This window comes from Bufo bufo, chromosome 2 (assembly GCF_905171765.1).
Source record: "Bufo bufo chromosome 2, aBufBuf1.1, whole genome shotgun sequence".
NCBI classification, from domain to species: Eukaryota; Metazoa; Chordata; class Amphibia; order Anura; family Bufonidae; genus Bufo; species Bufo bufo.
The window spans coordinates 730,000,513-730,012,513 of NC_053390.1; the positions used below are offsets into that span (position 1 = coordinate 730,000,513).

A 12,001-nucleotide genomic window follows, 5' to 3' on the forward strand; every position below is an offset into this window, starting at 1 on the left:
TTCTTTTACGTATAATACAACCATCTGCATCCAGTATGAACGGATCCGGTTGTATTATCTTTAACATTTCCAAGACGGATCCGTCATTAACTCAGTTGAAAGTCAATGGGGGACGGATCCTTTTCTATTGTGTCAGATTGTGTCAGAGAAAACTGATCCGTCCCCATTGACTTGCATTGGGGGTCATGACCGTCTTGATCAGTTTCCTAGGACAGAAAGCAAAATACAACATGTTGCGATTTGCTCTCCGGTCTGGGAACGCAACTAAACGGAACGGAATGCATTTTGGAGCATTCCGTTCTGTTCAGTTCAGTTTTGTCCCCATTGACAATGAATGGGGACAAAACTGAAGCGTTTTTTTTCCGGTATTGAGCCCCTGTGACGGATCTCAATACCGAAAAACGTAAACGCTAGTGTGAAAGTACCCATAATAATATATACGTAGATGAACTATCCTGAGGATAGGTCATCAAGATTTTACCCCTAACTCTCTGCATGTTGCACTAGTATGCTAACAGAAATTTATATTATTTTAGAAGTAACAAAATCGGGCTTTTTACTATTTTCTGTTGTCATCAGGTTTAGTTACAAGGTTACGGCACCACGTATGTCAAAGGGATAAGACAGCACCCACAACAGCTGGATTCAGTTACGGTAGGTACAGTTATAAATGCATGCAAGCCACTATTATTTTATAGGTATTGTCTGAGTTGTATAAAAACTCAAGCAACCCCTGTAAATAGCCTAAAAAAACTAAAAAATTATACTCTCCCGTTTCCTCACGTGCTTTTTCCTGTGCGGAGCTCTTTGTTTTCTTGGCTGACATTATGTTCATACAGGTTACTGCTGCAGCCAATCACTGGCATCAGCAGAGACATCTCGTGCACTGCTGAAGCCAGTGATTGGATGCTGGATGACCTGTGTGTATGGAACATCTCTGCTGCAGCCAGGAAGGTGACATCAGCAGCTAAAGGACCATAGCTTAGCGCAGGAAGAAGGGAAGAAAACGTTGACTATCAATTCTTTTATTTGTCCATTTACAGGGGTTGCCTGAGTTTTTATTTAACTCTGACAACCTCTTTAAGTATTATATAATTTATGTGCCTAAACCTTAATAGTGCTGACAATTTGAGTGTCACGAACGTTCCTGCGACAGGTGGCAGGAGATCGGTAAGACTAGTAACACGTGGTTTGATCTGACAGGTTTTCCTTGTGGATCAATAGGCGTCTGTGTTGTTTCTGGTAATGGCCACACCCCTTGCCTCAGGTGTTGCTAATGTGGTCATTTAACCTTCCTTATTTTTTTGTTGCCTGTCCCACAATGCTGTGCGGTTTGTAGCTTCAGTTTCAGTTGTGGATCTCGGCAGAGTTCCTGGTACTTCCATAGCCCCTTTGAAGTTAAGTCTTTCCTTTCCCTTTTTGTATTTTGTTTGAGTTCTGTGTGTTGCATTTTCCTATTGTTGTATTAGGCCTGAAGGAGACTCCTGTTCGTCCTTCCTTTTGGAGGAACAGGTAGTCTCATCCCTGCCATTAGTACCAGGGTCCTATAGGGCTAGATAGGACTAGGTATTCCTGCGTATGAACACACCTACCTCTGGGGTCTGTTCATACTGGTAGTCAGTCAGGATTGTGGTTAGGGTTTTACTAGGAGGTGTCCTTCTTCCTTCCCTACTTCTCAGGCCTGATTCCCTGTTTCCCCCTTTCCTCATGCTCGGTGTGGTGTTTCCCTCCCACACCGAAGCGGGACATTATAAACCCCCAAAACCGTCATTTTTTGTTTGTGTGCAGCCATGGATCGATCCTATTGCTGCACTGGCAGATCAGCTGCAAGGGCTATCTTTGGAGGTAGCTGACCTCCGCACGACCGTCTCGCAGATGCAGAGACCATAGGCTGCTGGTCCTAGTGGTGATGGTGGTTACCAGGCCTGTCTTGAACTTAAAGTTGCCCTCCCGGACAGATTCTGTAATTTCATTTTGTTTAGGGATGCGTTCAAACTATATTTTAGGCCACGTCCACACTAATCTGGGGAGGAGAAATAGCGAGTCAGTGTGGTTATTTCCTTGCAGTCATGGGCTTTTTCCCTGCCGACCGGAATGCAGTCTCTCCAGTCGGTAGATGAATTTTTCGAAGCTTTGGATCTTATCTATGATGATCCGGATCAGACCTCTCTAGCCGAAACCAAGCTGTGCGGCCTTCGTCAGGGAGATCTTTTTGCTGAGATTTATTGCTTTGAGTTTAGGAGATGGGCTACCGATACAGAGTGGAACGATCCTGCCCTCTGTAGCCAGTTTTGTCAAGAGTTATCAGAGTGGCTAAAGGACGCCTCGGCCTTTCATGAAAACCCAGTGTCCCTGGAGGCTGCTATGTCTCTGGCTGTACGCATGGATAGACGCCTGAGAGAAAGATCTAGGGGCCCCCACTCTCAGGACGTACTATCACATTATGTACTGTCCTCCTATGATACTTTGAATGAAGCTGCTCCTGGGTTTATGACTGGGGACGAACCCATACAATTAGGGGAGCTACTCCTGGATCCGCTTTTAAGCATACTGGTAATAGGAAGGGAGTCTGTTTTTTCTGCAGACAAAAGGGACATTTTATCAGAGTATGTCCATGCATTCAATGGCAAAAAGAAAAAAGAGGGACATTTAATTCCCATCTGACTCTTGGAGAGTCAGAACATTTGCATTTATCTTTTAATGGTAGTACCCAGTTTCTCCTGGCTGCTGAGGGGGCGCTAGAGTCAAAAACTGTGGGGATTGAGGTGTTTATTGACAGCGGGATCGGGGTGAACCTGATTGATGATCAGTTTATCCGTATGCATGGGTTGTCACCAAGTGCATTAGAAAAAAAAAAAATCTGTTTTTGCTATTGATTCTGCACCTCTAGCTCAGAAGTGTTTATCTCAAGTGGTGCATGATATCAGATTAAGAGTGGGTGACTTTCTTCAAGAATTTATCTCGTGTTTTGTGTTGGAGGGTCTCCCTGCATCGGTGGTTCTGGGTTTACCGTGGCTAAGCAAGCACAATCCAACCATCAATTGGCAAGCCTCTTTTATATCTGATTTTGCCTGACTCCGTTATACCCGGGGTCAGGAAGTCGCAGCGGGTGGCTGCGCGCTCTATGTATAAAGATAGTGCTGTTTCTTAATAGTAGCTTTCTGGGTTTGCCTTGCAACCCTTTTTGGCTCACTCAGGGATCCGTAGCTCCTTCTCCTCAGCTGTTTCTTGTCCAGCACTCCCAACCTCCTTATATTCCCCTCTCCCACTTCTCTGGTTGCCAGATATAGAGCGTCCTGCCTGGACTTCTATACTGACCCACTGGAGCTGTGTAGCTGAGATTCCTGGTTGTTGTTCCAGAGCGTTACCCTCCGGATCCCTGTTGGGCTTCTGTTGTCTACTGTTGTCGCCCACCTGGGATTATATGTTTTGTCTGTATTGTCTGTCCTCTCCTTGGTGTTTTCCTTTAGTGTTAGTGGTGCGGACTAGTGTTCCCACCGCCCTATTCACTACGTAGGGCTCAACTTAGGGAAAGCCAGGGTTTAGGCACGTGATCGGCGTACGGGGGAGGAACCCGTCTAGGGACGTCAGGGCAGTCAGGTGCCAGCCTCAAGGTGAGTTAGGGGTCACCACCTTTCCCTCTCCCTTGGACAGGGCCTTCCCTTTTCCTTCCCCTTGCATCACGCATGTGAACGGCACGCCGGTCATGACAGTAGTATAACCTTTCTGAACCTGAAAGACTGGCCATGAGAGAATATATTACCAAGAGTTTGGCTAAAAGACACATAAGACCTTTCAAGTCTCTAGTGGCAGCAGGGTTCTTTTTTGTTGTTAAAAAAAAAGGGCGGAGGTCTTCGGCCATGTCTGGATTTCCGTGAACTAAATCGTATTACTGTCCATGATCATTGCACTCTTCCTTTGATTCCCGATTTGTTTAACCAGATTATTGGTGCCAAGGTGTTCTCCAGGTTGGACTTAAAGGGTTTCTGTCACCCCACAAAACTCTTTTTTTTTTTTGGGATAGTTAGATTCCTTATAGGGCGATATAGGAGAATATAATAGTCTTACTTACTTTCATGCGGCCGATTCTTTATAAAACGAAGTTTTATAATATGTAAAAGAGGGCTCTACCAGCAAGTAGGGCGTCTACTTGCTGGTAGCCGCAGCAGCAATCCGCCCCCTCGCCGTGTTGATTGACAGGGCCAGCCGTGATCTCCTCCTCCGGCCGGCCCTGTCAGTAATTCAAAAATCGCGCGCCTCTGGTCATTCGGCGCAGGCGCTCTGAGATGAGGAGGCTCGTCTCCTCAGCACTCCCTCAGTGCGCCTGCGCCGATGACGTCTTCTCTTTCGGTGATGTCATCGGCGCAGGCGCACTGAGGAGACGAGCCTCCTCATCTCAGAGCGCCTGCGCCGAATGACCAGAGGCGCGCGATTTTTGAATTACTGACAGGGCCGGCCGGAGGAGGAGATCACGGCTGGCCCTGTCAATCAACACGGCGAGGGGGCGGATTGCTGCTGCGGCTACCAGCAAGTAGACGCCCTACTTGCTGGTAGAGCCCTCATTTACATATTATAAAACTTCGTTTTATAAAGAATCGGCCGCAGACTAAGTAAGACTATTATATTCTCCTATATCGCGCTATAAGGAATCTAACTATCCAAAAAAAAAAAGAGTTTTGTGGGGTGACAGAAACCCTTTAAGGGGGGGCATAAAATCTGGTTAGGATCAAGGAAGGGGATGAATGGAAGACGGCTTTTAATACTCCTGAGGGGCACTTTGAGAACCTGGTCATGCCTTTCGGGTTGACCAATGCTCCTGTGGTTTTCCAGCATTTTGTGAATTACATTTTTCATCACCTTGTGGGGAGGTTTGTAGTCGTGTATTTGGATGACATTCTAATTTATTCTCCAGACGTGGAAACACATCAGGATCATGTTAGACAGGTGTTACAGATTCTAAAGGACAATAAATTGTACGCAAAATTAGAGAAGTGTGTTTTTGCTGTACACGAAGTGCAGTTTTTGGGCTACCTGCTGTCATCTTCAGGTTTTCAAATAGATCCAGAGAAAGTCCGTGCTGTATTAGACTGGGATGGACCTGAAAATCTGAAGGCTCTTATGCCACAACAGTAAAACCCTTAATTGACATGACTAAGAAAGGGACAGATGTCTCAGTGTGGTCTGATTCGGCGTTGCAAGCTTTTTCTGCGATTAAGGAATGCTTCTCTTCTGCCCCTATATTGGTGCAGCCGGATGTATCACAACCTTTCATTGTGGAAGTGGAGGCGTCCGAGGTTGGGGTAGGAGCAATTTTATCGCAGGGCCCATCACCTAGTAAATGGTATCCATGTGCCTTTTTCTCTAAAAAAAAAAACCCTCTCTTCCGTGGAGAGAAATTATGATGTGGGTAACAGAGAGTTACTGGCCATTAAGTTGGCTTTTGAGGAATGGCGTCATTGGTTGGAAGGGGCGATTCATCCGATCATGGTGTTCACAGTTCACAAAAACCTGGCTTACCTGGAGTCAGCTAAACGACGGAACCCAAGACAAGCCAGATGGTCTTTGTTTTTCACCAGATTCAATTTCATTGTCACCTATCGTCCTGGGGTTAAGAACGTCAAGGCAGATGCCTTGTCACGTAGTTTTCCTGGAGGTGGTAATTTTGAAAATCCGAGTCCTATACTGTCGAAAGGGGTGGTGATATCCGCTCTTTACCCTGACCTAGAGGTGAAGGTGTTAGAGGCCCAGGGAGACGCCCCGGATTCTTGTCCCTCTGGGAAACTGTTTGTGCCATCGGAATTGCGTCACAAGGTGTTTGAGGAACATCACTGTACGGTTCTTACGGGCCTCCCTGGGACTAGATCCACTGCCGACCTCATCTCTCATAGGTTCTGGTGGCTGGGTTTGCGTAAGTGTGTTGAGGACTATGTGTCAGCCTGTAGTACCTGTGCATGTGCTAAGGTGACACATACTCGGCCTTCCGGATCTTTACTTCCGTTGCCCATCCCGTCCAGACCATGGACTCACTTATCCATGCATTTTATCACTGATTTACCTAATTCTTCAGGAAAGACAGTTATTCTGGTGGTAGTTGATCGCTTTAGTAAAATGGTGCACTTTATAGCGCTGCCGGGCCTACCTAATGCTAATACACTTTCACAAGTGTTTGTTGACAACATTGAGAAACTCCATGGCATTCCCTTTGACGTGGTCTCGGATTGTGGCACTCAGTTTGTTTCCAGATTCTGGAAGGCTTTCTGTACTCGACTGGGGGTACAACTGTCCTTTTCTTTGGCTATTCATCCTCAGTTGTACGGACAGACGGAGCGCACTAATCAAAGTCTGGAGACTTACTTGAGATGTTTTGTCTCTGAGAACCAGGAGGAGTGGTTTTCGTTTTTGTCTTTGGCAGAGTTTGCCATAAACAATTGTAGACAGGAGTCCACTGGTAAGTCGCCGTTTTTTGGGGTATATGGGTTTCACCCTCAGTTTGGCACATTTTCTAGTTCTGATTCTTCTGGTATCCCTGAGGAGGAACCTTTTTCGTCATCATTCTCATCTATATGGTGGAAAATTCCAAATAACTTGAATATGAGCAACAAGTATAAACATTTGGCTGACAGGGTGAATGGTCTGGAGCTAAGAGTGAGTGATTCTGTGCGGCTTTCCACTGAAAACATTAAGTTGAATGTACCTACTTGGAAGTTGGGTCCAAGATTTATTGGTCCATATAAGATCACTGCCATTATTAAGGGCTCTTTCACACTTGCGTTGTCCGGATCCGTCGTGTACTCCACTTGCCGGAATTACACGGCGGATCCGGAAAAACGCAAGTGAACTGAAAGCATTTGAAGACGCATCCGTCTTCAAAATGCGCTCAGTGTTACTATGGCACCCAGGACGCTATTAAAGTCCTGGTTGCCGTAGTAGTAGTGGGGAGCGGGGGAGCAGTATACTTACAGTCCGTGCGGCTCCCGGGGCGCTCCAGAATGACGTCAGAGCGCCCCATGCGCATGGATGACGTGCCTGGGGCACCGGGGGCACCTGACGTCACTCTGGAGCGCCCCGGGGAGCCGCACGGACTGTAAGTATACCGCTCCCCACTACACTTTACCATGGCTGCCAGGACTTTAGCGTCCCGGCAGCCATGGTAACCATTCAGAAAAAGCTAAACGTCGGATCCGGCAATGCGCCGAAGCGACGTTTAGCTTAAGGCCGGATCCGGATTAATGCCTTTCAATGGGCATTCATTCCGGATCCGGCCTTGCGGCAAGTGTTCCGGATTTTTGGCCGGAGCAAAAAGCGCAGCATGCTGCAGTATTTTCTCCGGCCAAAAAACTTTCTGTTCCGGAACTGAAGACATCCTGATGCATCCTGAACGGATTTCTCTCCATTCAGAATGCATTAGGATAAAACTGATCAGGATTCTTCCGGCATAGGAGCCCCGACGACGGAACTCTATGCCGGAAGAAAAGAACGCAGGTGTGAAAGAGCCCTAATCCTGTAGCTTTTTGTCTTGAACTTCCTCAGGCCCTGAAAATTCATGATGTGTTTCATAAATCTTTGTTGAAGAGATATGTTGAACCTTTGGAGCCGTCTTCCTTGCCACCCACTCCTGTCATGGTGGACGGTAGTTTGGAATTTCTGATTGCCAAGATAATTGACTCTCGAGTTCTCCGTAGATCTCTTCAGCATCTTGTTCACTGGAAGGGTTATGGACCAGAGGAGAGGATGTGGGTACCGGCATCTGACATGAATGCCAGTCGTTTGGTGAAAGCTTTTCACAGGTCTCACCAGGATAAGGTCGTTCCTGGGTGCCCTGAGGTCACCCGTACAAGGGGGGGGGGGGGGTACTGTCATGGACGTTCCCGCGACAGGTGGCTGGAGATCGGTGAGACTGGCAACACGTGGTTTGATCTGACATGTTTTCGTTGTGGATTAATAGGTGTCTGTGTTAGGTGTTGCTAATGTGGTCATTTAACCTTCCTTATTTATTGTTGCTTCTCCCACAATGCGGTGCGGTTTATAGCTTCAGTTTCAGTTGTGGATTGCTGGTGTGTGGATCTCAGCGGAGTTCCTGGTGCTTCCATAGCCCCTTTGAAGTTAAGTCTTTCCTTTCCCTTTTTGTATTTTGTTTGGGTTCTGTGTGTTGCACTTTCCTATTGTTGTATTAGGCCTGAAGGAGACTCCTGTTCGTCCATTCTTTTGGAGGAACAGGTAGTCTCATCCCTGCCATTAGTACCAGGGTCCTATAGGGTTAGATAGGACTCTAGGTATTCCTGCGTATGAACACACCTACCTTTGGGGTCTGTTCATAATGGTAGTCAGTCAGGATTGTAGTTAGGGTTTTACTAGGAGGTGTCCATCTTCCTTCCCTAGTTCTCAGGCCTGATTCCCTGTTTCCCTCTTCCCTCTTATGCAGTGTTAACAGACTTTACTTGACTCTGCATTTTAAAAGTCCACTTCAGTTTATTTTGCATCCAGAACAATACAGGACAACCAAGTTGAGCAATCACTTGGGTGAAACCACAGTACCAAATTAAACACAAAGCTCAAAATCTAAGAACTTGCCTGTCTGGGCACTTACTAAAAAGTATCGCTACCTCAGCTAGGTACAAGTCACAGGGAGATCAGGCCTTTGGAGAAGACAGATCTACCAGCTTCGACGCTCTGACCCAGACTGACAGTCTAAGACCTCTATTTATTCCAAAGTAACAATGACTACACCTGAGAACACCTCAGGCTAGAGGGAGTAGCTGTAGTGGAGTGGGGTGGAATGGTAGGTCTGTCTACCAGTCCTACCTACTATTCCAAAAAAATATCCAGCCCATAAAAAGTCTGAATAAACCAGTTCCAGCAAACTATACTTTGCTGAAATCATTCAGCCTTCTGGATTCCTTATACCTCTCCCATCTGAGCAACCTGGGTGATCTAACCATTCCCTTCCAGTACTTTACCATAGGCATTGTTACACCGAGTACAATTCACAGTGTACAGTACCCAGTGTATAGAGCTGTGCTGGTTAGTGATTGTCGCACACCGCTCAAACAGCTAATTGCCGGGAGTGCCAGGAGTTGGATAGGTCATCAGTGTTACAGTCCCGGAAATCCCTTTTAAGTAACTATCGAAAAATCTTGCTTACATTTCATTGTATTACAATGTAATTTTTTTTAAATCCTAAACTTTATTGCTGTTCAACCATTACATTTGACATGTTAATAATATTCAGACCTGATTGATATATTTTCAGATAAGTGGGAAATAAACCCTTCTGATCTTACATTCATGAAAGAGCTTGGAAGTGGTCTTTTTGGTGTCGTACGTCTTGGGAAATGGCGAGCACAGTACAAAGTAGCAATCAAAGCCATTCGTGAGGGCGCCATGTCTGAAGAGGATTTCATAGAGGAAGCCAAAGTTATGATGTATGTAATCTGCTGTGATCACTTTGATAAGTAGAGACAAAATGAAGATAGTTCGGTGAGACATGGCAGCATGTCAGCTGAGCTGGATGTTTGCTGAGTCTTTCTTAAATAACAATTTTTTTAATCTCATCGGTGAGGCTCCAGTACCACCTGTCATTCATAGCAACTTAGCATCTTCAGTGTTGTCTTATGGGAAATAAAATTGTAAGCAACCTTGCGAAAATCATGAAACATCAGACACATATTTTATGATGGTTGCAAGGTTGCTTTCAGTTTCTTGTTTCTTTACCTATAGGCAAGCAGGTGATTCCATGGTTAGAAGATGAGCTCTGTGATATATATATATATAGGCTTATATGATATACACTGAACAAAAATATAAACCCAACACTTTCGGTTTTGCTCCCATTTTGCATGAGCTGAACTCAAAGATCTGAAACTTTTCCTACGTACACAATAGACCCATTACTCTCAAATATTGTTCGCAAATCTGTCTAAATCTGCGTTAGTGAGCACTTCTCCTTTGCCGAGATAATTCATCCCACCCCACAGGTGTGGCATATCAAGGTGCTGATTAGACAGCCTGAATATTGCACAGGTGTGCCTTAGACTGCCCACAATAAAAGTCCACTCTGAAATGTGCACAGTTTTGCCTTACTGGGGGGAGGGGTCAGAAAACCAGTCAGTGTCTGGTGTGGCCAACATTTGCCTCACGCAGTGCAACACATCTCCGTCGCATAGAGTTGATCAGGTTGTTGATTGTGGCCTGTGGAATGTTGGTCCACTCCTCTTCAATAGCTGTGCGAAGCTGCAGAATATTGGCAGGAACTGGAACACGCTGTCGTATACGCCGATCTAGGGCATCCCAAACATGCTCAATGGGTGACACGTCCAGTGAGTATGCTGGCCATGCAAGAACTGGGATGTTTTCAGCTTCCAGGAATAGTGTACAGATCCTTGCAATATAGGGCAGTGCATTATTATGCTGCAACATGAGGTGATGGTCGGGGATGAATGGCACAACAATGGGCCTCAGGATCTCGTCACGGTATCTCTGTGCATTCAAAATGCCATCAATAAAATGCACCTGTGTTCATTGTCCATAACATACGCCTGCCCATACCATAACCCCACCGACACCATGGGCCACTCGATCCACAACGTTGCCGTCAGCTCACCCACACGACGCCACACATATTGTCTGCCATCTTCCCTCAACAGTGAAAACAGGGACTCATCCGTGAATAGAACACCTCTCCAACGTGCCAGACGCCATCGAATGTGAGCATTTGCTCACTCAAGTCGGTTACGATGACAAACTGCAGTCAGGTCCAGACCCCGATGAGATCGACGAGCATGCAGATGACCTTCCCTGAGACGGTTTCTGACAGTTTGTGCAGAAATTCTTTGGTTATGCAAACCGATTGTTGCTGCAGCTGTCCGGATGGCTGGTCTCAGACGATCATGGAGGTCAACACATGCTGGATGTGGAGGTCCTGGACTGGTGTCGTTACACGTGGTCTGCAGTTTTGAGGCCGGTTGGATGTACTGCCAAATTCTCTGAAATGCCTTTGGAGATGGATTATGGTAGAGAAATGAACATTCATTGCATGGGCAACAGCTCTGGTAGATATTCCTGCAGTCAGCATGCCAATCGCACGCTCCGTCAAATGTTGCGACATCTGTGGCATTGTGCTATGTAATCAAACTGCACATTTCAGAGTGGACTTTTATTGTGGGCAGTCTAAGGCACACCTGTGCAATATTCATGCTGTCTAATCTGCACCTTGATATGCCACACCTGTGAGGTGGGATGGATTATCTCGGCAAAGGAGAAGTGCTCAGTAACACAGATTAAGACAGATTTGTGAACAATATTTGAGAGTAATGGTTCTATTGTGTATGTAGAAAATGTTTCAGATCTTTGAGTTCAGTTCATGCAAAATGGGAGCAAAACCGAAAGTGTTGCATTTATATTTTTCTTCAGTGTGTATGTATGTATATGTATATATATATATATATATATATATATATATATATATATATATATTTAAAATCTTCAATTTTTCTTATTTTTCAGTCTCTAGGCAATTTTATATGTTTTATTTGCCCAATATATACACATATAAAACAGCAACATAAGTATCCACAATCTTATATCTCCATACCTCCCACCCAACCCCTACCCTGGTCTTGAGAAAGAAAACACAGGACAACCTAGTAAATTTGTACAGGACTCTTAGAACAATGAGAGTCCTGATTACCCCACCCACACAGAACAAATGACAGCTCTCCATGTATTACTGTGTGCACACAGAAAGCTGTGTGGATGGGGTCAGCAGGACTCTTACTTTCTCTCTTTGGAGTCCTGTCAGGATTTACACAATTTTTTTAACAATATTTTTTGGACTGGACAGTCCATTAATGTTGTCCAAACCCTAGACCACCACACTTCCTTCACTCATAAGCAGCTTGGCTCCTTCCATGTGAATAGGCTTAGTGGCAGTGCCAGACATTACTGCTCAAATATAGTAGACAGCATTGGTTACTGCAGAGGAGGTGCCTTGCTGCTTTTGTGT

The 12,001-nt window shown here is 45.6% G+C and overlaps 1 protein-coding gene across 4 annotated transcripts in view; it reads left to right on the plus strand.

Moving 5' to 3' along the window:
* Window positions 1–12,001, plus strand: part of TEC (tec protein tyrosine kinase) — a 183,244-nt gene that overhangs the window by 135,859 nt on the left and 35,384 nt on the right. For all 4 annotated transcript variants that reach the window (XM_040418902.1, XM_040418901.1, XM_040418900.1 and 1 more), the window contains exons 12-13: window positions 580–654; window positions 9,251–9,422. In XM_040418902.1, coding sequence (XP_040274836.1) covers window positions 580–654; window positions 9,251–9,422 — 247 coding nt within the window. The remainder of the gene's footprint in view (window positions 1–579; window positions 655–9,250; window positions 9,423–12,001) is intronic.